Genomic DNA, 25,971 nt, shown 5'->3' on the forward strand with positions numbered 1-25,971 from the left:
TAGCTTACCGAGAGGCCCGGGGCGGGGCCACGCGCTCCGTTGCTCCTCCCACCCTCTCTGCCTTACTACCGGCCCTCCCCGCTGCCCCGTGCCGACACGTCACGCTACCGGCCAGCGAGTCCAGCTACACCATCCCGGGCCTCCGTCACAGCACGGCCTACGAGCTCCGGCTCAGAGCGCACACCAAGGCAGGACCAGGCCCGTTCAGCCCAGCACTGGTGTGCAGAACCCTGGCCTTTGACACAGGTAGGGCTGGCCTCGGTTCCTGGGGAACCCCCCCCCCCCCCCCCTCACCCTGTAAGCACCTCTGCTCACTCTGAAAAAAGACTCAATGAACTCTGGGTCAGTTCTTCCAGATTGACCCCCTCCTCACCTGTCCACTTCGGAGAGGCTTCTGAGAACTGCAGAGTCGGCGGAGGAGCACGACTTCTCTCCCACCCCAATCTCCTCCACTCAGTCACTCACCAATACCTCCATCACCTACCCTTCACCACCAGTGGAAGCAGGCTGAATGCTAATGGGAGGCTTGCCTCAAGAGCACCGCTTATCACAAACCCTCAGGTAAAAGTCAGCACACATCCAGTAGAGAAGGTAAGTGTTCAGTGCAAATCAGAGTGGGAACAGCGGGGCTGGTGCTGCTGTATCAACAGGTAAGCTGCTTTGATCTGATAGACCTCCATAGCAAACCTCTTCCAAAGCCTTTTGCTGACACGCCGAGTTTGACTTAAAGTCACGTTCAAGTCTAAGACCAGGGCTATCCTCAGGCAACTGGCCCCCGAGTCTAACACAACTTCACACAGAAGAACACTGAGTCTGTGAATAAGGCATGTCACGTTCCTGCAGTCTATCTGTCTCCTTCTGTCCGTCTCCACTCTCCTCGTCACCTACCCATCCTCCTCCTATAACCGGCATTTTGTTTTTCTCCCAATAACCGATCTGATCGTTCTTCCCCTTTTGCAGGTTTGCGGTGGGAAAGCAGAGGATTTGTGAGAGGTTTTCATGAAACGCTTCATTACGAGTGACTCTTTGTTTTTCTTTTTCTTTTCCTAACCCCCCAGATGTGCCCAGGAACTTCTCAGTCAATCTGGCCACTAAGACCAGTGTTCTTCTGACCTGGGAGTTTCCGGAGAGCACCTACCCCTATCGCTTCACTGTACGTCACTGACCTGGTGCATGTCTGCTGAAGTGTGCCAGTCTGTCTTTATGCAACATAAATACAACATATGCTACTAGTCAAAACTAGGTTTTTCATGACCTTAAAGACATTTTGATCTAATTGATTTTGATCTAATTGAAATAATGAATGCTTGAAATTAGATTTTTAGGCCAATATAAATAGTGAAGTTGATGTCTATTTATGGATTTCTATCTTTAGAGAATCTAAAATATAAGATAGATCAGTTGATTGGTTATGCCTAGTAAGATAGATCGGTTGATTAGCTGACACTTTTTTGGTCGCTGCATAATTCCATTGGTGTTGTATTGTGTTATTTCATAGTTCTATTCTAAAATGTGAAAATTAGTTAAAAAAAATAAAGAAAAATGTGTGTCGAAATATTTGACTGGTAGTGTATGCTGTACTATTTTTCTTTTCTTTTTCATCATAATGCCTTACAATAAATACTATGGGTGAATGCATTTTGAGTATGCATGACCCCAGCCTGGATCAAACTCCTCAACCTCTCCCACCGTGCAGGTGGAGTACAACCGGCAGAAGATGGAGGTGGACGCTCGCCTGAGGAAGGCGGTCATCCCCAACCTGCAGCCCGACACCAACTACGACTTCAAGATCACGTCCCCCGAGGGCAACATGGGAGGCCTCCGCCACCGCATCCACGCCAAGACCTCCCCGCCAATCACCATCCGCCGCCCGGAGATCGACCACGCCCGCGACACCGAGACCACCGTCACCATCATCCTGCCCTCGCTGGAGACGCGCACTCCTGTCAAGTAAGACTGGGAGGAGATGTTTTAGATGGTGTAAGACTGGGAGGAGATGTTTTAGATGGTGCTTCACATGTGATGTGACCTTTGCACAAAATAGGAATAGGACTTTCTTCAGGATGTCTGATGCTGCAAAATGTCAGTTTTCGTTGGTGAATTTAGAATTTAGAATGAGAATTCTTTAATTTGGCCAAAGTTTCAAAGATATAGTATAAACAGTATCAACAGCCAAGTGTGGCACACGAAAATTAGCAATTTAACGATAGAAGACCAAATGTACTCTTTTGTCTTCCTGTGGTCCCGTAGGAACGTCTACGTGGTGGTGGTTCCACTGAGGAGAGCCCGTGGCGTCATCAGACACCTCAAGAGTCCGGATGAAATGGATCTAGAGGAGGTGAGAACAATGACAGCACACTGTGAACTCTGCCTGGGAGGAGGAGAGGACCTAGAAACAGAAGCGTGATTCCCACGGAGAACTTCCCGCAACACTTAGCCTTCTTAATTAAATATCAGTGTCTCTCTCTCTCTCTCTCTCTCTCCTCTCCTCTCTCTTTCCCGCCTGACTCCCGTCTCTCAGCTGCTGAAAGACATCAGTCAGAGGCAGAGGGACTCTCGGCAGCAGAAGCAGGTGGACCTGCGCCGGGCGTACATCACGGCCCGCTTCACACCCGCCACGCTGCCCGCCTTCTTCACCCTGGGGGACCAGCTGGACTACGGAGGCTTCGAGAACCGGGCCCTGGAGCCCGGGCAGGAGTACGTCTTCTTCATCCTGGCCGAGCTCAACGCCACGACCGGGGTAACAAGAGCGACCGCGTCATCATCATCACATCTCTTTTCTCCGTCTCTGCTTTTCTAAGCCAAACTCTGCCGCTCTCTCTCTCCCCCCCCCCACCCACCCCCCCCCCCCCCCCCCACCCCCCGCTCCCTGTGTTGGGCTGCCCCACAGCCTGTCACTAGACATTGTAGTCAATATGGCTTCGCTGCAAAAACAATAAAATTCATGTCAGTCAAAGCACAGCAAACAGAAAGGTAATAACCTCCACGCACTTCCATCGCCACTCCTAATAAAGAGTGAGTCTCCACTGTTTTGCGGTCGAGCCGAGCGATATTGCCTTGTTCACTATATGAGCATTTTGAATTAGAATAGACGTAGATAAACAACTTGAATTAGAATAGACGTACATATACAACGACTGATTATTGGTTGCTTCGCTTCCAAGCTGCGTGTTCTCCCCGCTCTTTGTCCTCCCGAGTGCGTCGCCTGACTGCGTTCTTTGTTTGCAGAAGATGTACGTAGCGAGCCCCTACACAGAGCCGGTGATTGCCCCGGATTCGGACCCGCAGCCTCTGGACGCGGGCGACGGGCTGATCTGGGTGGTGGGTCCTGTCCTGGCCGTGGTCTTCATCATCTGCATCGTCATCGCTATCCTCCTTTACAAGAAGTGAGTCGGGGGGGTAGATCCGTGACACAAAAAAATCCCCCTAATTATCCTCGGCTAGAACCATGAGACAGAAATAGGTGGGCCAGACGCAGAAAATGCCAAAAGCCAGTTTCACTGAGATCCTTGGGAATAAGTTTCTATCCATCATGCTGTGCTTCAGGGCAGGAAATTAACTTTTCTAAACTAGGGCTATTTTTGCCCCTGTGAAATATATTTCGGGGGCATTTTGGATCATTTCCAGGGCAATTTTATCAAATGTTGGGAAATGCCTTAGTTGCACCTATGTAGCATCTAGCATGACAGACCAATCAATGACTCTTATCCAAGCATATTTTATTTCTAAAAGTTCATAAATAATCACAGTTAAATATCTGCATTTCCTATCTCAACAACACTGTTGATTGTCCGGCATGTTATTAATGTACTTGGCAAAAACATTAGTGAACTAGCTGGCCAGCTAGCTTGTGCTGCCTGTCACTGAGGTAAATAACGCTAGTAGGAGGAGGGGGCGGGGGTTGTACGGAAGCCTAGTTGGCCATTTTCCAGTCACGCTTTGCAAATACCGAATAATGTTAAAATAGAAGTACTAAACTCTTTATTTTATGGGGGCATTTAAAAGCCCCCCTCATCCCAATTCCAAGGGCAATTCTAGATTTTTAGGGGCATTTTGCCCCCCGAGCCCCCGCTAATTTCCTACCCTGCGAGTGTGCTTGCTTAGTGTTGATGATACACAGGTGCAGAAGTTTGTTCCGACACCAGAACAGTTATCAAACAGTCTGACCCCGCGTTAGGGCCGTGATATTTGCTGCAACCCATCAGGCTTTCGAATACTAATGCGCAGTATTGATTTTCGTTGCTAACAATCTGTCTGTTTCCTTCCTTCCCTACCTCTAATTATCCCGTTGCCTTGCTCTTGTTTCACTGGAAGCAGCAAACCTGACAGGTAAGATTAAACCGGTGTCAAGCTCTTTTGGTCGTTTTAACCTACAGCAATTTACTGGATAGCAAGATGTTCCTACAGGGAGCTGCTAAGAAGCCCTGAAACACCACTTCTATTAACGCAGTGTACACTTGAATGCTGTAGCCGCGCTGATGATGTGTCAGTAGCACTGAGTCTGCGTTCCTCTCCCTCCCTTTGCTCGGATCTGCTAATTCGTCTCTCGACTCGTCCGTCTCTGAGAAGCAAGCGTAAGGACTCTGAACCTGGAACCAAGAGCCTGCTGGGGAACGCGGAGATGATGGCCCACCACCCCACAGACCCCGTGGAGATGAGACGCATCAACTTCCAGACCCCCGGTATGGAGCGCACACACACACACACACACACACTTCCTATTTGCATGATTAAGTAGTCTTCCGGGGACCTCATCATCTGATAATGAAATATTCAAGGAACTCATTTGATCCTTGAGCAGAGAGGATTGTCAAAGTGCGACGTTATAAGATGGATTTGAGAAACTCCCGACTCAGGAAAAGCCGGCGGTTACCTGGCAGCTTCCAGTCTTTTTTCGGAGATCAAAATGGCCGCTGCCCAGGTAGTACAATCAGTGCTTAGTCACGGGCTGACTCACAACAGTGTGGCAGAGAGTCTCTGATCATCTCCGCTCGCCCACACTCCACCTGCCAGGCTCTAGATCACATGCCAGAATGGACTGAAATGGCAGCTTAGCACAGCTGCTACGGTCATGGCACCAGCACACTGCATGCTCCCTGTTTGCTGCTCACATTCAATCAAGGGCCTCCAAAAAAAACACCAAAAAAAGGCCTTGAGGAATTTTTTGAATCTGTATGCGTCAAAATGTTCTCATTAAAAAAAAAGAAAAATCAGTTTCAGTTTGTAGAAGGTTCATGAAGGTCTCCTGCTGGAAATGTGGCCAAGCTCGGTGACCGTGGATGAGGAAAGTTGAGTGTTTCATCTGCCAGTGAGGTTATATAAAGTCAACTGACAGGTTCAAGATTCAAGATTCAAGATTTATTAAGTGTCCCCAAAAGGGCAAATTGGATTGCAAAAAGCGTAGTACAAAGTACATACATAAAAACAAATAAGACAAAAAAACATTGTAAAAACAGTCTAGAGCAGCAGTTTAAAGTGCAACACAATAGTTAAAGTGCAAATGACAACAGTAGCAACGATCTAAAGTGCACACAGTAGAGATATAAAGTGCATAGTAGCAAAGTGCAGTTCACTCTCAGCAGCACATTTATATCACAAGAAAGAGCTACAATGTATCATTGTATTAAAGCACAAAAGAAAAAACCTCGGTCCAGACCAAAGGGCAGACAAAGTATATAATACAGATATACTGTACTGTACCCCTAAGAATAAATAAAGATAAAAGAAAAGAATAAAAGGATAAAATAAATAAATAACAAAATAACAGCAACGGCAGATGGGGAGACATTACATTTGTACCCCAGCAGCGTTCAACGCTCTGATAGAGACAGGCACAAAGGAATTTCTGTATCTGTTCTTTTTAACTATGGGGGCACGAAGGCGGAGCCCGGAAGGAAGCAGCTCACATTCGAACCTCAGAGGGTGGGCATCATCTGATCGGATGGACACAGCTTTTTTCAGCACCTGATTATTACAGATCTGGTCCAGGCTTCTGAACTGGGTTTCCGGCTATTTTTGAAGCCACCTTCACTATTCTCCCCAGGGAGTTCTGTAGATATTAGTAATCGTTCTCTCTCTCGATGCACTCTGGAGTCTTTTGTACATGTTCCAGGGGAGGCGAGATAATAAAACGGACCAAAAAAAGCTCCACGATCACCTCTTTCATCATAAGCATTTTTACTCCCGTGCGGCGACAACCTTGAATGTGCCTCCTCACCCACTTGTCCTCCCCTGAGATTTGTGCTCTTGAGATGCTGCCGAAAGATGAGATTTGTTTCAACAAAAGCCGATGCTGATGCTATCTGAGGTCATTCTGCTCGTGACAGGAGTGTTTTATCCTGATTATCTGTGGAGGGCTGATTTTCTGTGAAATCCAAACCCAGGCTAGGCTAGCAGAAACCCACGGCAAATTGTATCCATCAGTACGAGTGTGTATCTGATAGCTACGTCGCTACACTATTCATCACTGAGCTGCTCTGCGGGAGCAGAAGGTCTTAAATACTCATGCATGGTGCATCATCAGCATCGCCGCCATGCGTTACAATGCCAGATATGTGTGGGAATCCATTGTGATTCTGGCATGAAATGGATTATGTTTATGAAGTATATGCATCGCCGTGTTATTTTTGATTTAGTGCTGGAGCTGTATGCCTTGTGAATGGTGAATGGATTGGTATAACTCTTCCTTTCTCCCTGCAGCTGTGCAAAGAGGGGACTGTCGGAGGCTCTGTGTGCGTGTGTGTGTGTGTGTGTGTGTGTGTGTGTGCATGTGACGGCGTGTGTGTGTGTGTGTGTGTGCATGTGACGCGTGTTTGTGTGTCTGTGTGTGTGCGCGCGTGGGTGTGTGTTTGTGTGTGTGTGCGTGCGCGCGCGTGTGTGTGTGCTGTATGTGTTTGTGCGCAACCCCTTCCTAATTAGTGCGCTGTGTGTGTGTTTGTTGTCTCTGAGTCATTGCTCCTCTGATCACAGAGAAGAGCAATTCATCAAAGAAAAAACCATTTCCAAAACACAAAGAGTCGCCTCACGTCGTCCCACCTCGCACATGGATCACAATTGATTTTCTGCCTCGGCGCCCGTCCTTAATGATATGTGATGTTCTCCGCTTTCATAATTATCTTTGCCAACATCTTTGCATATGAGTGATGTTGACGACAAGCGGTACGATGCTCGTAGCTGTAGAGCATCTTCTGCTGACGCGTCTCTGCCACTCCTAACTAACCCGCTCCCCCCTCGTCGCAGGGATGATGAGCCACCCTCCCATCCCCATCAACGAGCTGGCGGAACACACGGAGCTGCTGAAAGCCAACGACAACCTGAGACTGTCCCAGGAGTACGAGGTGAGAAACGCATCGCTCATTCACTAGCAAGGACCACACAAACAACCAGGAACGTTTATTTGAATGGATAATGAGCTCCGTCTCGGCGGAGTATATGGGCTCCATCTCGGTGGAGCGTGGGATCCGTCTCGGCGGATCGTCAGCGGTTTGGGGAGGTCCGGCGTACTTCCGGTCTCCGGGGAGTCCAGCAGTCGAGCGGCTTCGACAGACCCCTTACTTCTAGTTACCTATACAGGAAGACAGAATGAGGAGGAGACAGAGAAATAGAGGAGAGAGAACACAAGAGGGTGGGGGGGGGAGGGGCGCAGAAGCCAGAGCCAAGAGGAGACAACGGGCCAGGTGAGGTTATATAGGAGGTTAGGTTCACCTGGGGAGGCGTGGCTTGTGAAGGCCTGATTGATTGCGTGGTCCTGCTCCTGAAACTCGCTTAATAAGCTTCCAGTCTGGATGAACGGACAACATCGTTACTGTTTAGACATTTTAAGCATTGATTGTATAATAGAACTGGATGTAGTGAGCGTGACGTCACCCATTGGGTTTGGATGGAACGAAATGAGGCTTGAATCCCCGCTTCCTGCTCATCGTTGATTGGTTGAATGGATTAATTCTACACGGAAGTATGGGGAGAGAGGGCTGTTGAAACACTAGTAGAAGAAGAAGAAGAAGAAGGAGGAGTTTCCGAATTTGTCTCACAGGCTTGAACTGACTGCCATCTTGTTCGCTTCTGTTTGCTAGCTTGCTCGCTGGCTGGCTGGTTGCAGTGGTGAAATGGTCCAGGACAACAAATATAATAACTTTTAGTCCGAAGGTATGGGCGAGTAGGAGTCCAGCCAGCCGACCACCGTCTTGTCCGGGGCCTGGCCAAGAGACCATGGTGTGGTGTGATCCTGGTGCATTGTGCCTGGTGTGAGCCTCCAGCCTGGGGTCATCTCGCCATTCCGAAGTGTCGGCATTCCGATCATTGACTTCTACGCTTTCGGAGAGGCGGCCCTTTTTATCTCCAAAAAAGTTTTCGCCATTGCGAAAGATATTAGGTCCGCCATTAACGTTAGGCTACTTTACATACCGTTAGATAACGTTGTTATGAGCGTCACGTTACATGTATGCCATCTATACAGTTACGTGTGTACATAAAGTAACGCTATTTTCTGATAATTTGCTAAAGTATGACTTGCTATCTGCTAGCATTGTTTGCTAGGTTTTCTTATTCGTGTACTTTCCGCAGACTAGATGCCTTGCGGCACATTGCTGCCTCTAACGGGCGGAAGTATTACTGTTCCCCATTATCCGAAGTATATCGCCTATTTTCCTCGAAATGGGGCTATAATTAAAAAAACATGAGGCCTTGAGAGCATGAAACATACTTGAAATTGTTTTTTCAGACCATAAACTCATTTGTAAAGTGTTTATTTAAGACATAGACCGAGAGATAAGTTGCCTCGTTTCCCATAGAGTTGAATGGATGTTCCCGCGGGAGTGCTACACAGGCTGCGCCCCCCACTGGCCATTTGAGAGAATGCAATTTCTGCATCGGCCTCAAAAAGAGAGGGGCTGTGATGGGGACTGATTTTAAGCCATCACATCAAAAGGCTCAGGCCCGTTTAACGATGCTAACTACGTTCATGATTAATTGCGGCACTGCGGTTTATTGCACTATTTGCTCGTCTACATTACAGAGATGGAGTCTGCTCTGTCTCTCCATTAACCAGATGCAATATTAAATACGCTACCACTTTGTGTGTGTGTGTGTGTGTGTGTGTGTGTGTGTGTGTGTGTGTGTGTGTGTGTGTGTGTGTGTGTGTGTGCCCTGCGTCTTCGCAGTCCATCGACCCGAGTCAGCAGTTCACCTGGGAGCACTCCAACCTGGAGGTGAACAAGCCCAAGAACCGCTACGCCAACGTTATCGCCTACGACCACACCAGAGTCATCCTGGCTCCCATAGAAGGTGAGATTTATATATATATATTTATATATATACAGTATATATATTATTTTACATTTTATCAATATATGAACAAAACAGACAAGCTCAGACACAGGAAAGGAAAACAAAGAAAAACATACATATAATATATATATATATATATAGTTATTATAATGTGCTACCGTCCATATAGGGTGCTTTTGTGCTTGTAAGATATGTTGCGCATGGCCTCCCAACGCGAGGCGTCTAATAGGAACCAGCCAGGCAAGTCACCCATCACCCCCGACCTCGTCGAGGTAGGCCAGAAACAGGTCCCCAAACAGTTAGAAACTTTCCAAGTGAGTTGGTTCTCAGGGATCTGAGCCTCTCCATCCTTAGAACAGAGATCATGTCCGTCAACCACAATTGGAAAGCAGGTGGGAGAGGGGGACTTCCATTCTTTCAGGATACGTTTTTTTGGCAACAGTTGTCCCCAACGTCAGAGACTGTTGCACAGCTGTGGGGAAGCCCAAAGAGGTCTCCGAGCAGCCGAAGATGGCGAGTTCTGCCTCCGGCTGGAGGGTTATCTTGTGGGCCTTAGAGTAGTAGACCAATCAGATATTTTGGCCCAGAATCCCATCAGTGAAGGGCAGAACCAGAAGGCATGAGACAGAGTGCCCTCTGACACCTGACACCTGTCACACAGTGGTGACACAGAGGGGAAGTGTGCACACACACACATATATATATATATATATATATATATATATATATATATATATATATATATATATATATATATATATATATATATATATATAGTGTGTGTGTGGGCAGATGAAGGATGAAAGTGCGAGCCGTGTGTGTGTGTGTGTGTGTGTGTGTGTGTGTGTGTGTGTGTGTGTGTGTGTGTGCGCGCGCAGTGGCATGAGACTGACAAACAGTGCGGGTGCGTTCAAGTGCAGCCGGCATTCCTCCAGAACAAGTGCAGAATGGATTTAGTCTGGAGCTTGTTGAATTTACACTGACAGAGTCTTGTTTGTTTGTCGTCTTCTGCTAGTCATCCTGCAGTCGTCTGTTACTAAGCCGCGGCCAAAAAAACAAACAGTCTGTTAGGTTGTCTGATGTTATTACATCGGTGAATTTGTTGTCGCGCCGCTCGCACAGATTAAGATTGAACCAAGATAAGATTATAACACCATTCTTACACGAGTGTTGTTGTCACTGCGTGCAGGTGTCCTGGGGAGCGACTACATCAACGCCAACTACATCGACGGCTACAGGAAGCAGAACGCCTACATCGCCACCCAGGGGCCGCTGGCCGAGACGTTCGGCGACTTCTGGAGGATGGTGTGGGAGCAGCGGGCCGCCTCCGTGGTCATGATGACGCGCCTGGAGGAGAAGTCGCGGGTGAGAGGCCACGCCCCCTAGCCGCTGGCGCTGACCCATATCCTCAAGCAGCTGTTAGCAGCTGTTTCCGTTGTGGGCCGGTCAAGGCGCGCTAGGCTAGAGTACTGTAACAAATGTATTTCCCTGAGTACCAAGGGAGTTAAGAGTTATTTATAGGGCACCTGGGCTTGATACGCCACTCAAGGTACTGTTCCCAAAACTGCCACCAGACATCTACAGTTTTGGAGGACATTGAAGACGATGTCGAGTTCTAATTGTGACAGGGACTGGTGTTTTAGGCAACAAGTAGGCCAAGGTCTTTTTTATTTTTTATTTTAACCCATTGATACCTGATGCAGCATTTGTGTGTATCCCTTTAAGACCGCGAACTGCGGTTCGCGGTCTTAAAGGGATACGCACACAAATGAGGGATATACACGCAAATGCTGCATCAGGTATCAATGGGTTAACAGATGATAAAAGTGCGCATTTTAAGATTTCAAATGATGTGTCATGCTTTGAAGTGTGAAAATAGTTGAAGAAGATAATTACGCTCATTTGAATGTTCATACTGATAAAAGCAACATTCAGGGGAAATTGCCCTGAAAGTTGGTGAACCAGCTCCGGTTTGCCCTGTACAAGCTTAGTTTGCTAATAGCAAATTATGCGTATTTAGTGATCCTAAAACTGTTGTTGTGTTATATTCAGTGCATTCTTCCACATCTAAACTTGCAATTGAAAAACCTTTTATCTTGATTTGTGTGATTTATTTCACAATTTCCTCCTTGTTACCCCTTTCACCAGACTATTCATAATTCTGGGTAACATATCAAACGGCTCTTTGGGAAACAAATTCCGTGTGAAGAAATAGGAAGGAGAAAACTTCATACAAAATCCAGTCCAGCACTGAAAATAGTGAATGATATCGGTGGTGGTGGTGGTGGTGATGACGATGATGATGAAGATGCTGTCCTCTCATCCACGCAGATCAAGTGTGACCAGTACTGGCCGAGCCGGGGCACAGAGACCTACGGGATGATCCAGGTCACCCTGCTGGACACCATGGAACTGGCCACCTTCTGCGTCCGCACCTTCTCCCTGCATAAGGTAACATCACCTCTAATATAGAGAGAGACACCCCCAACTTCCAGTCACTTCCTGGATCTGTGCCGCCGATCGTTTCGCCACTGCCACGCCCCCTTAGGAGACTGGTCAGCCAATGACGTTTCATACCGTTGACAGACAGCCAATGTCACAACCTGATAACCACACCCATTTAGGACAGTGGTTCTCAAATCGGGGTCCGGGGACCCCCAGGGGTCCTTGAGGGGGTTCCAGGGGGTCCCCAGCCAAAACGGGGGTAATTTATTTTCACTATAATTCCATTCATGAGTAACACAATGACTATTTTGGTCATGGGTTTTATACATTTTCTGTAATAAAACATCTAAAAACATCAATCGTATTATCATATGGGGGACCATGGGACAAAATCCTATCAGATGGGGGTCTGTGGTCTAACTTTTGTCAGTTTAGGGGTCCTTCATGTGAAAAAATGTGAAAACCACTGATTTAGGAGACCGGAAGAGACCATTTCTTACAATGGAGTGGGGGTGTCTTTCTAATATTAAAGGTCTCTGGTAACGTCCATCGTCTCTCTCTCTCCAGTGTTCTTGTTATTTCCCCCCCCCCTCCCTCTGTTGCTCTTCCATCTTCCCCTGTCCTGTCCAGTGCAAACGCTTTGATCTCCGAGTTCACGCTTTCCGAGGCCAGAAGCAAGCGGAATAATTAATTTAAAAAGATCTCTGCTGCCGCCACCGGGGGGGTGTTGAGCAGAGAGAGAGAAAGAGAGAGAGAGAGAGAGAGAGAGAAAGGGGGCATGCGGGCACACACAGAGGAGAATAGATTAGCCTGGGCAACATCTTGGTGGAGCGTTGAAAGCAGGCCAGCCTCCTCCTGCATCAGGCGCTGAGACGTGATGGCTGCTGGAGGCTGCTGGAGGAGTTTCTTATAGCGCAGGGCTAATCTCGGACGGTCAGAGTAGCATGTCCCTGTGGCCTACTTACACCACGCTGACTGAAAGTAGGCCAGCGGGCTTCCAACTGTAGCGCCTCTCTCTCCCAAATGTGTTGTCGACGTTTTGTGAAATGTCAGGATAGGCGATATGTCTGTCGCGCACAGCGGAGAAATAGAGTGGACGTGAATATTCAGCATTGCCCGCATTATTTCTGGCATTTTGACCCTCAAGGTCTCACTTGTAAAAGAGGTTTCAACCTCAATGTCACTTGCTGGTTAAATAAAGGTTAAATAAAAATGTATTGTATTGGTATATTATGGGGAATAAAATTATATTTTAGAATTTGGGATAGTGTGGACTTTTTGTATTTTCTTTGTGGGATCCACAATTATTATCCCCCCCCCCCCCCTCAAATAACAAATAAATCAATTTACTGAGTTGCTTACAGAACCTAGCCTCCACGTGACCTCTAGATAGAGGTCACGTGGAGGCTGGGTTTACCCAGGCTATACAGAACCTACTGTAGTCATGGCTTGTACGACTGGCAGTGATCGATGGACTCGTGTTTGATGGAGGTATTTGTGAGAAACTACCCTCAGTGCGACTGTCTTTTTATAACCCACTGTTGACCGTCTACATTACAACATGTCAGCCGGCTGTCAACACCATTTCTCTCAGACACATGTAACATGTATTCCACCAGCCGCTGCTATTAGAAGAGAGGCATCTGAAGTGTTTTAATCAACACACTTCATAAACTGAGCTGCTGACTATCAGCTACAACCAACCCAACACATTCCTACACGATGGGGTTGTTTAATCAGTCAATTGCTTTGCTAATTGTCTTTATGATTAAACTTAAACCTTAACCTTTCAATTTACAGTATTTTTACACGCCTAACCTAATCTAAATGTAACCCTAACCTTAAATTAAGTTGTTGACAGTCTACCAACCGTCTATTGATAGTAATTTGAGCAGGTGGTAATCAACTTACAGTTACTTGACATGAATTGCAGAGAGCTTGTTGACATTTGTTGATAGTCAACTGAAAATATCTATCTGTCTGTTGAAACAATTCATTTCATTTCAAATTTCTATTAGGATTAACCCCTTGAGATGTATCGTTTTCGTTTTCGAGGGGGTCCCAACATAATTACAGACACTACATACTGTACACAGAGGAGTGTCAAAATAGATCACAAGATGAAAGTACAATATTAATCAATATAACGGACAGACAGTAGACCAAAAGAAAAGGAAAACAGGACAAGAACGACAAACACACACACACTCAATGAAAAGAATGAAAAAAACAATACAACCACCAGAAGGCCAGAACGGCCAATACGGGGTAGCAGTAATGTAATGCAAGCTACAACGGTAGGTGTATATAGCTTCAATGATAGCAAGAACAATCTGTTTCAAGGTAAGAAGCCAGGGCTAACGTAAACAAACGAAATGAAGAAATTCTTCTTCCAATTCTTGTCGACAGTCAGCTGGTTCACTGTTGAATACCTACTGATGCCTTGTTGAGAGGCAAGAGCATCAAAATAAAGGGGTACCCCATCACTCAAACAAGTTCCCCCTCAACCCCCCCCCCCCCCCCCCCCCCCACTTCCACCTGATTCGACAGGTGTACGCAGGCTTGTACAGTGCGTGATGACTCGATAGTAAAGTCAGTGTTTTTGACCTTTGACCTTACCTCAGAGTGGCGGCAGTGAGCGGAGGGAGGTGCGTCAGTTCCAGTTCACGGCCTGGCCGGATCACGGCGTGCCCGAGTATCCCACCCCCTTCCTCAACTTCCTGCGCCGGGTCAAAGCCTGCAACCCTCCAGACGCCGGGCCCATCATCGCCCACTGCAGGTACTGTACGGGTACTGCAGGTACCGTACGCACGCACACGCCGGGCCCATCATCGCCCACTGCAGGTACTGTACAGGTACTGCAGGTACCGTACGCACGCACACGTCATCATCGCCCACTGCAGGTGCCGTACGCACGCACACGCTGGGCCCATCATCGCCCACTGCAGGTACTGTACGCACGCACACGTCATCATCGCCCACTGCAGGTACCGTACGCACGCACACGTCTTACAGAGAACATTTAAGAGACCACCCCATAAAACAACATCGTTATAAGACAAGACATACAGTACCTTAGAGTGACAAACTGACATCAAAAGTATACATAACAGAGGCAAAGACAAGACAGAAAAAAATAGATATATAAAGAATAAAATTGAGCAACATTATCCAAGAAAGGGCACATAGCATCACATCAGTGTAAGAGGTATTTTAAAGTGGCCCACGGAGGATCACTGTCCTAAGACCTTGTTATTTTTATAATTTATTTATGGGTATTCTCTAAATCAGTGACGCTCAACTTGCGGCCCGGGGCCCAGATGCGGCCCGCGACAGGGTGCAGAGTGGCCCCCCGACCATTTTCTAATAATTTCACGTTCGTTTTCATTGGTGAATTAGAATCTAATTCACAATCAAAACTAATGTGAAATAAAGTTTGGCTGAGCTCCAGCTAAATTGTCAAATACCGCCGTCTGCTCGCTACCCAGGCACTTATGTATGTACTTAACTAACTTAACCTGACTAACTATCCGGTGTGCACACCATTGTCAGACTAAACTCCGGCTGACACCCCAAAAACCTACAATCCGCTACAGAAAAACGTATATTGTTTGTTTATTAACTGACACCTGGCCTCCGATCATTTCACAAAAGTGCCCCCCCGGCAATCAAATGGCTTCAATCATAAAATAATATCAAACCTCACATGTCACACTGACAAATACCCATAAACTTTAAATTGGAATTTGGCTGTGTTCTCTCTTCATTTCCCCCTGAAGCCTTAATATATCAAGGACAAATCTTCAGCTCATCTCTTGCTCGTCTCTCCTCTCCGTCTCTCCTCAGTGCCGGAGTGGGTCGCACCGGCTGCTTCATCGTCATCGAGGCCATGCTGGAGCGCATCAGACACGAGCGCACCGTGGACATCTACGGCCACGTCACGCTGATGCGCTCGCAGAGGAACTACATGGTGCAGACGGAGGACCAGTACGGCTTCATCCACGAGTCGCTGCTGGAGGCGGTGGCCTGCGGCAACACGGAGGTGGCCGCCCGCAGCCTCTACTCCTACATGCAGAACCTGGCCCAGGTGGAGAGCGGAGAGCACGTCACCGGCATGGAGCTGGAGTTCAAGGTAGCTTTGGGGCGTCAGGTCAAAGTTTAGCTCAGGCGGCTAATGCTAATGCTAATGCTACGTCATAGATATGACAATAAAACGGGTCGCCAAATTATTATGAGGAAAACTCATTGACAAAGATGCTGGCTAGTTTTGAAGCTGTTGAGAGTTTTTGCACTGAACGGTAATAGTAGGCTGAATTGAATGAAGTTGGCTTGTAGGTTACTCCCCTGCAGGCTAAATCAGCCTGAATTAGTCTGAACTCTAGCCTGCAAAATCAGTTTTGATTAGGGATGATCATTATAATAAATAAAAGTTCAATGACAACAAAGTCTGACTGTGCAGAATCATGTTTATTTGTGAGCCACAAATCTTTCTATGCGATGGCATTGCCATCATGTCATGTCAGCAACAATTAAAAAAATTCATTATAAACTTAAAAAAAAGAGCTTGTGACATTGTGATGGTCAAGCCGTCTCAATTGTGATAATAGCAGAATAAAATCTAGCTAATATTGTGATTTGTTTTCCTGCCCAATGACACACGTTGTTTCATTTTTGTATTGCAAAATATTGAATACGGATATATCGTCCTATCCCTAGTTTTGACTCAACAGAAGGTTTGACGTTTGACGTTTTCTCTCTCTCTGTGTCCAGCGCCTGGCCAACACCAAAGCCCATACGTCCCGCTTCGTAACGGCCAACCTGCCGTGCAACAAATTCAAGAACCGACTCGTCAACATCATGCCCTACGAAACCACCCGCGTCTGCCTGCAGCCAATCAGAGGCCTGGAGGGCTCCGACTATGTCAACGCCAGTTACATAGACGGATACAGGTATGTGTTTTCCTCCTTCATACGCTGATGTGACCTGACCCCTTTGTCCTGTTATGATGATTTGATGAGTAAATGGATTGGATAGGTTTTCAGCACAGTGCTTTCACCCATCACGTCCTGTCACATCCGTGGTCACTCTATCCCCTCCAACCCGCCATTAGTCTGGGCGGGCGCCGCGCTCCTCTCAGTCCCGATGAAGAGCGCGACGGTGACGTGTCTCCGATGATTCAGGGACTCAAACTACTCGTACACACATGTTGTGACTGTTTGACTGAAGCGTCGCCTCTTTATGAGTTTGACATTTGAGAGAGAAGGACGCACGAGAGCACAGGAAGGAGATAGAATGTGTGTGATGTACTTGTACTTTTATGAGTTCATACTGTGTGTGTGTGTGTGTGTGTGTGTGTGTGTGTGTGTGTGTGTGTGTGTGTGTGTGTGTGTGTGTGTGTGAGTGTGTGTGCGTGTGCGTGTGCGTGTGCGTGTGCGTGTGCGTGTGCGTGTGTGTGTGTGTGTGTGTGCGTGCGTGTGTGTGTGTGTGTGTAGGCAGCAGAGAGGCTACATCGCCACCCAGGGGCCGTTAGCTGAGACTACAGAGGACTTCTGGCGGATGCTGTGGGAGCACAACTCCACTATAGTGGTCATGCTCACTAAGCTGAGAGAGATGGGACGGGTACGGACAAAACACACACACACACACACACACACACACACACACACACACACACACACGTCTCTCGCACACACAAACACACACACACACACACACACACACACACACACACACACACACACACACACACGTCTCGCACACACACACACACACACACACACACACACACACAATCGCACAAGCATCGCCTCTTATCAGCTTCAGTTAGATTACAGATGTCACCATTGGTTCTGTTCTGTTGTGTTCTCACAGGAGAAGTGCCACCAGTACTGGCCCGCCGAGCGCTCCGCCAGGTACCAGTACTTTGTGGTGGACCCCATGGCTGAGTACAACATGCCCCAGTACATCCTCCGCGAGTTCAAAGTCACAGACGCCAGGGTGGGTGCCGTGTGTGTGTGTGTGTGTGTGTGTGTGTGTGTGTGTGTGTGTGTGTGTGTGTGTGTGTGTGTGTGTGTGTGTGTGTGTGTGTGTGTGTGTGTGTGTGTGTGTGTGTGTGTGTGTGTGTGTGTGTGTGTGTGTGTGTGCGTGCGTGGGTGTGTGGGTGGGTGTGTGTGTGGGTATGTGTCTGTGTGCGTGTCTGCACGTATGTGTGTGTGTGTGTGTGTGTGTGCGTTTGTGTGTGTGTACATGTGTGTTGTGTTGTATTTGTATTCAGGTGGGAATGTATTGTAACCTCACACTCCTTGACATTTCCCCTCTATCCCCTATCCATCACTAACCTACTGTTAGAAGGCAGTGGCGCAAAGCATGTCCTATCGACCTGTCGTGTGTGTGTGTGTGTGTGTGTGTGTGTATGTTCTGTGTGTGTGTGCGTGTGCGTGTGTGTGTGTGTCACAACAGGCTAGTTCTATCGACAGGGTGCCCCAGATTACTCCATTCAACCATGATCTCTCCAGATACCTTTCTTGACAATGTGTTTGTGCTTGTGTGTGTGCGTGTGTGCGTGCGTGTGTGTGTGTGTGTGTGTGTGTGTCTGTCTGTGTGTGTGTGTGCGTGCGTGTGTGTATGCGTGCGTGCGTGCGTGTGTGTCTGTCTGTCTGTCTGTGTGTGTGTGTGCATGCGTGTGTGTGTGTGTGTGTGTGTGTGTGTGTGTGTCTGTGTGTGTGTGTGTGTGTGTGTGTGTGTATCTGCCAGTCATAGATAACTCTGGTTAAGCCTGTCCTGCTCTGACGCCACATTGACAGATGCTTATTGATCTCCATTAAAGGGGAGTCAGGCAGGCTGAGCAGGAGAGAAAAGATGTAATTGCTGCTGAGTGGCCGACAATGCAGGAAGTGAAGCACAGCCACTGATCCAGAGTCAGATAACAGTCATCATTAGAAGATGTTACATCCGGAATTTAACTACAGCCACTGATCCAGAGTCAGATAACAGACGTTACAGCTGCAAGTTAACCGCAGCCACTGATTCAGAGTCAGATAACAGACATTACAGCTGGAAGTTAACCACAGCCACTGATCCAGAGTCAGATAACAGTAATCATTAGAAGGGAATAGACTATTGCTTTGGAGGCATCTCCTGCCTCACTCAATACGGCGGGGGGGGGGACTCTATATATATAGTCTTTTTGGATTGGTCACTCAATGAAAGGGTCAATGCTTTGATTGTGCTGGCAAGAAATCTATCTGTCTGCATGATGTCATTCTTATCGTTTCCTTCAGGACGGCCAATCACGGACAGTGCGTCAGTTCCAGTTCACCGATTGGCCAGAGCAAGGTGTGCCCAAGTCCGGGGAGGGCTTCATCGATTTCATTGGCCAAGTGCATAAAACCAAGGAGCAGTTTGGCCAGGATGGACCAATCTGCGTTCACTGCAGGTAATTGTTGTCCGTTGAGTATGTTGGGTATGCCCCCTTTTCAATTAAGTCACTGTCAACCTAAAACAAAACTGAAAACAATCAGCTGTGTAATAACTGCAGAAGTCAGGTGACAACATCATTTGACACGTGAAATAAACGTTGCCTGTTTGTCTGTGTGGGCGTAGTGCTGGCGTGGGCCGAACCGGTGTCTTCATCACCCTGAGTATTGTTCTGGAGAGGATGCGTTACGAGGGAGCCGTGGACATCTTCCAGACTGTCAAGATGCTGCGCACGCAGAGACCGGCCATGGTGCAGACTGAGGTACACACGGAAATGCATTATTGTCATTGTGGAAGCATAACGACATTGCAATTTGCGTCAACCTGAAATGGTTCATTGGATTCAAACTTAACATAAGATACAAATACTTTAAAAAAAACTTACAATAAAAAAAACACACAATTTTTTTTTTTTTTTAATTATCAACCTAAAAAGTACAGAATCTAAGAAGGAAATTAAGTGTTATGAGTTGACGAAAAAAACACATATCTTTCATTCAGTAATGCCTGTGTTGTGTCATATTTGAAAATGAATGTTATAGTGCATTTGTGAATCACATATTTCTATTTGGTGAATGTTTGGTTTTCACAATAGTTCAGATCTTCTCAGTGGTGATCTACGTCTGTGATGCATGTTCAATAACTAAAGATCTTCATGATGGACCTTCACAAGTCTGAGTGCATTATGTTCAAATATGACACCAAAAGTGATCATTTTAACCCCCATAGTCTCTGTTCTCAGCATACTGTAAAATGGTAATACTGAACAGGCACAAAATTAGACTGCTAATTTTCTAATTTATTGCTGCTTAGGTATTGACATACCTATCTATAGCAATAATCGATTTTGCTGACTCCATCCCTTCCCCTGTGTGTCTCCCACCCAGGACGAGTACCAGTTCTGCTACCAGGCTGCTCTGGAGTACCTGGGTAGCTTCGACCACTATGCAACGTAAGCAAAGAGAGAAACCATCTGCTCTGAGGTGCACGAAACAAACATGTGAACAAGACAAAAAGACGGTCTGAAATAACAAGAACCTTGAACCCTCCTGGGAGCGAGATGCAAAGACGAACAATTCTACAACCCGACAAGGACAACGACAACACGCAGCAGCAGCAACAACAACAACAACAAAAAAACAGGCAACAAGAACTCTCAATGTCCAAGAGCGCCCCCTACCCCCCACTCGTCAGGTTGTTCCCTGAAGAGCCGGTGTGGGTGTGGAGCGACTAATCCATGTGTAATCCATATACTTACCTCAGTGTTCCAGTGTGAAGGACGTATTATACATGTGTGTTGTGGTCAGCTATCTCCAATATGAACCAGTGAAAAACTTACAACTGCTTCTGAACAAGAATTATGATACTATAAATGTGTATAAAATAACAAAACAAAAAAGAACAAAAAAAAAATGAACAAAACAAAAAAGACACAAAGAGCCTGGATATTTGCTGCACCCGAAATGGGCTTTTTATCCTCAACTTTGTATCTTATTGGTTTGGTTTGGTTTGGTTTGGTGTACCTAGGGGCTTTGGTTTGGTGTACCTAGGGGCTTTGGTTTGGTGTACCTAGGGGCTTTGGTTTGGTGTACCTAGGGGCTTTGGTTTGGTGTACCTAGGGGGGTTACAAAAGTGCAAAGGTGAACATTTCTATGTGTCTGTTGAGTCTATTTCAGAGGTGTCTACTGTGGCCACACGGGGAGTCCTGACTAGAGTTTCAAGCAGATGACTTGGGTTTAGCCTTAGCAGAGGCCCGATGGACTAACTTGCCACCCCTGGGGGACTGTTGGAGAAGCATGTGGGTGGTCATTTTACCCTATACGCACAGTGCCAAGAGAGAACCATGCTTACTCTGGGGGGAGATTGAACATGAACTATGACCTAAAGGAGGAGGGACGGGTCACCCTCTCATCCAGCAGCACACGTGAATAACTGAAGTCAGAGTAGAGACCACCTCTTAATAAAACGCACTGGCCTAGGATCAGTTCACACACACTCCCCCGGTAACCTGTCATCACTTATTGTGGGGGACAGGTAGCTGGCCTCAGAACAGTGATTAGAGCCCACTTTCTCCTCACCCGGACTGTGTTTTGTAGTCAAAATGCGTTGTTCATTCAAAACGAGCTTGCTTGCTGTTTGCCGTTACGTCCTCCAGCTCCTCTCCTCATGATTGATGTCAACCCCCATTGTGTTGCTTCAGCAGTGGCTTATTGAAGGAGATGGCACGGAAAAGATTGAACTCCAGCTCCATTCTCCCTCTCATTTCGCACAGTGGGTCAGTCCATTTCTTGCAAGACGTCATGGTGTTTTTCTGTGTGTTTCTGTGTGTCTTTTTTGCCTTATACTGAACTGTCGTGTCTCTCTGTGTCTCGACACGCTGCTTAACGCCCATGCCGTCTCCAGTGTTGTGTGTGCTAAACCTTGACGCCGAGGATGAACGTTGTCCCTGATTTACTTCCTCCTCTGAAGCTTAGCTACTTGAATGATGCCGCACGCACGCGCAGTTCAACAACTCCTCTCATATTTCAGTGGTTGAGGCTAGAGACAATGACCGACGATGTCTCAACGGGTCTCAAGCCCTGCCTTGGGGGAACAAAAACAGTGTAATGTCCTCTGCCCAGTCTCCGCTATTTACTGAACTGAAATTCTGACTGGTCCCAAATCGTACTGTACAGAACATCCCGACTTAACAAATTGATCCCCCCCCCCTCCCTCCAGTCTCCTCCAGTACACCGCACAAGTCCTCGATATCGATATATACCTTTCTTGATTTGACATATAATCATAGTCGGTCCCACGTCGTGATTTGAAGAGCACAGCAGTGTGTCCCCAGTGTACCCCCCCCCCCCCCCCCCCCCGAACTCTTGGTCGATTCCGCTGGTTTTGTACATACAGTCTATCCATTGGAGTCCTTATACAGTACCGTTACATACGCCTGAGCACAAGATATAACGTGGGCTTTTGGACGTGATGTAGTTTCTTATTGTCGAGAAGAAGAAAAAAAAAAAGCCTTATTGTTATTGTTGACTTTGTCATATTTATTTGCTATGATTTTTTTTTTAAGATATTTATTATTCTATTTTGTTACTTTTTCGTTTTTAATTTATTGATTTATTTATTTGGGATATCTAGCAAATATAACCAACAATAAGATGTTGTTTACTCTTTTTATTTGGCAAGCCAATGTTACTGTATGATATTGTCAATGTTTTTTTGTTTTTAGTTTTTTTTTTAAAATGGTACGTTTTGGTGCTTTCTTATTTGCTTTAGTATACGGTATGCACCCTGCCTGGGGCGCTGTTTGATACTGATAACTGATGTCCGACTAGTTAGCTAGATATGTACATTAGATCCAGACCTAGTTTAAGTTTACAGTGATGCCCTGTCGATGCCCCGCCCCTCCCTGTAACCCCTCCCCCCACCTCTCTCCCCCATAGCAACAGCACTGGTCTGATCATAGCAACAGTGGTATGATCCAGCCAACAACAATAGGGTTTAGGGCATCAGGGACACTAGATGCAGTATATATATAGAGCAGAGTTAGTTGGTGAAAATCTATGGCAAGCTGTGCACAGTCGATAAGTTAGTTTGCTGCAACAAGGAGAGCACATGGTAGCAAGTGTATTTTTGACAGAGAAACCGCCCGCCTACACTCCTTACTGACCCTCTCAAACGTATTGTTTGAATCTGAAATTCTGATATGAATTTTTAACGTGTGGTCCAAAAGTCTTTACAATGTGTGACATAATATGAAATATGTTATTCCTTCGATTTCTGATGATTATTGTGTCAAGAGAAATATAAAGCACACAGATTAAGCTTATGAAAATCTATTGAGGGTCAGCTCTGATGGCGCCATCCCCCCTCACCTATGTACCTGTTCTTTCCTTTCAAAACCATGGATGTAGATATTGTATCTTGACTTTGTATTAAAAGCAGGATGATTGGATATACAGCTCAATGGGCTTGCTTGATCCCTGTGGGTTTCTCTCTCTCTCCCTCTCTCTCTCTCTCTCTCTCTCTCTGTCTGTGTGTGTGTGTGTGTGTGTCTCTCTCTCTCTCTCTCTCTCTCTCTCTCTCTCCCTCTCTCTCTGCCTCTGTCTGTCTGTTTTCACCAAGTGGAACCAAACACCATTGCAATTGTGGGATGGAGACAAGATAGGGGACATCATATAAATTATTCAGTCTATGTCCACTAGGTGGGGACCAAGTAATCTGAAATGCAGCCACTGTTAGAAGTGCCAATGTGTATTGAATGCACTGCACTGCATGCAAAAATACATTGAGATACGGTCTGAAAATGTATTTGATTTTTGTGGTGAATAGTCTGGTTCGTAGTTACATTTTTTATCACATTAAGTTCTACTTTATTAATAAAGGAGACTTAATCTGCAACTACACATACTGTACAGCGCAGGTCAATAAGTAGTAGATCATTATTATGTACAGTAATATACTTTAACACTCTTCTTAGATACAGGAACCAGGAAAGGTACTGCTCCCCTTTATTCACCATATAATGAAAAATGTTTCTGAACATATGCTGGAAATACAGGAACAAGGAAGTGCGCTTTTCCATTTTTCGACATTGTCTTTTTTTAGCATGAATGATATTCTTTAGAATGGCTGCAAGAGGAAATTCCTGTTATGTCACCATTGTATTATGAGATGTTAGGGGTTGTCTTAGCTGCTCGGTAACCTTGTCTGCTCAGTCTCGTGATCAGGACATGGAGACTGCAAGAATGTGGCCCTCTGAGGTCCATGACGGCGGCGTGTTCAGTGTTCCCAGGAAGACACACCCATGAGGACCACAGAAGGAAGATCTAATCGACTGTATTTCATCTCAAACTCGGGAGAGGTGCGCCATCAGTTTTGCATAGCCTGCAAGCACACATTCAAATCTGTCTTCTGCACATGGGTCTACTGTAGATAGCATCACCTGCATTCCTCCATGCTGTGATCTGGCTGCTGATAGAAACAGCTGAAGAAGAAGACGTGGTACAATGTGTTCCTTCATGGCACTCAGGAGGGGCTTGTGTTTGCCTGTCAGTTGTTCTTCTTTGAAATCTCTCAGACAACAATGACACATTTGAAGTCATATGTTTCTCACAGTTGCTACACAAAACTATAAACACAAAAACAATCGTGCAAAATGACAACAAACAAATCTTGCAAAGGGAAACTCCATTCAAAGCAGTTATCTCTTATCAAGCAAGTAAAGAAAAAAAATGCTACTATGAATATCTTATTATCAGGAGGCTTGTGCCTTTTGCATACAGAGTGACACTTAAGCATAGGCTGTATTAACCTGTTGTGAAAGACTGTTACAGTAGGCTAATGACGTACACAAGTTATAGTAACACACAACTTTTCAAAATACTTTTCAATCAGCACTTGAATATGTGTTGGATATGTGAAGTATTCTGCATACAAAAACCAAAGCAGTAGGAGAAAAACATAAAATGGATTAAAAAATGTGTCACATATCCACACAGACTGGTCATTATGTGATTGGTAGGGTACAAGAATATTTATTTGTATTATTCGTTTTCAATATAAAATGACATTACTATAACACTAGAAGAAGAAGAAGAAGAAGAAGAAGAAGAAGTAGTGTAAGCTAGACAACTAGTTTGGAATGCTTGTATGACAGTTTCCCATTTCCTTGTTGATGTTTGGGGACAGACAGACGCAGTAACACGTTTAACCATTTAGTATAATGACTATCATTATGACATGTAGGTTCTGCCCCTGTAGGAGGAAGTCCTGTGTCATAGACACTGTGTTTCCCTCTGCGTGGTAACTCTACACCACGGTGCAGCTTGACTCAAACTGTTCCTGGTAAAGCTACACTTTCCCATAATTGCCTTCATCTGTCACAGTGTTTGTATAGACTCCTGTGCTGCTGCTGGCAATGTGCTACACATTGTGTGAGAAAGCATGTTGCTGCTAAAAGTTTATGATTTAGTGCACGTAATGTGTGAATTATTAAAAGTTACACTGATTCATGGTATTTTGCCAGATGCCAAAGCACATTCAAGTGAAGTGCTGTCAGTGAAATTTAAACATTAGGGAATGACAAATGATTCCACCGTGCTATTCTAATTCAGCAGCTCATATGAAAGACTTGACAGCGGTGCCTTTATGGGTATGAGAGAAAGTCATCAACAATCCCTCTGGCCCCTGAAGGCAGCAGTTCCTTCACTCTCGCACATCCATTACAGTCTCAGCTAAGCTGTAATAGAACAGATTGAGTTGATTGTGTTATCTTCTGCAGTGTAATGCTCTCACTACATTAACAGTGTGTATGGCCTCTGTATCTGTCTGAATGACCATGGAGGATGGGCAGCGGGAGAATTTATATCATGCCGTTTCGCCCACAAACCCTCTTCTATTCTGAGTACAAGAACTTTAACAAAGGGAAATGAGAATTTCCAATTTCCCTCAGTAACACGATCTAATCTCTTTCGCACACGCACACACACATGCACACACACACACACACGCGCACACGCGCACACACACACACACACACACACACACACACACACACACACACACACACACACACACACACACACTCACACACTCATGAATAAAGAAAGACTGCAGGGTTCATGCAGGGTGACCGAGTCAGTGTTAATTAGTTAGCAGGATCAGTGTCATTAAATAATTAATTGATTACATTATAGTGCTTTATTACGTCCTCAAAAGGGGGCGGTGACTCAAATCATCCGCCACCCAATGCATAGCAGCCATGTTTGA

General features: G+C 46.1%; 1 protein-coding gene across 1 annotated transcript in view; it reads left to right on the forward strand.

The window, feature by feature from the left end:
• ptprsb (protein tyrosine phosphatase receptor type Sb) overlaps nucleotides 1-20,162 on the forward strand; it is a gene marked incomplete at its 3' end in the record, with an annotated part of 74,496 nt that extends 54,334 nt beyond the window's left edge. The window contains exons 10-27 of the mRNA XM_083659568.1: nucleotides 1,059-1,153; nucleotides 1,697-1,950; nucleotides 2,251-2,338; nucleotides 2,522-2,740; nucleotides 3,229-3,386; nucleotides 4,570-4,682; nucleotides 7,240-7,337; nucleotides 9,159-9,282; nucleotides 10,475-10,650; nucleotides 11,617-11,736; nucleotides 14,355-14,509; nucleotides 15,577-15,862; nucleotides 16,501-16,679; nucleotides 17,223-17,349; nucleotides 17,602-17,727; nucleotides 19,011-19,165; nucleotides 19,333-19,468; nucleotides 20,094-20,162. Coding sequence (XP_083515694.1) covers nucleotides 1,059-1,153; nucleotides 1,697-1,950; nucleotides 2,251-2,338; nucleotides 2,522-2,740; nucleotides 3,229-3,386; nucleotides 4,570-4,682; nucleotides 7,240-7,337; nucleotides 9,159-9,282; nucleotides 10,475-10,650; nucleotides 11,617-11,736; nucleotides 14,355-14,509; nucleotides 15,577-15,862; nucleotides 16,501-16,679; nucleotides 17,223-17,349; nucleotides 17,602-17,727; nucleotides 19,011-19,165; nucleotides 19,333-19,468; nucleotides 20,094-20,162 — 2,678 coding nt within the window. The remainder of the gene's footprint in view (nucleotides 1-1,058; nucleotides 1,154-1,696; nucleotides 1,951-2,250; nucleotides 2,339-2,521; nucleotides 2,741-3,228; nucleotides 3,387-4,569; nucleotides 4,683-7,239; nucleotides 7,338-9,158; nucleotides 9,283-10,474; nucleotides 10,651-11,616; nucleotides 11,737-14,354; nucleotides 14,510-15,576; nucleotides 15,863-16,500; nucleotides 16,680-17,222; nucleotides 17,350-17,601; nucleotides 17,728-19,010; nucleotides 19,166-19,332; nucleotides 19,469-20,093) is intronic.
• Nucleotides 20,163-25,971: the final 5,809 nt, after the last annotated feature.

Source organism: Poromitra crassiceps (assembly GCF_964638095.1).
Source record: "Poromitra crassiceps genome assembly, chromosome: 23".
Taxonomy (NCBI): Eukaryota; Metazoa; Chordata; class Actinopteri; order Beryciformes; family Melamphaidae; genus Poromitra; species Poromitra crassiceps.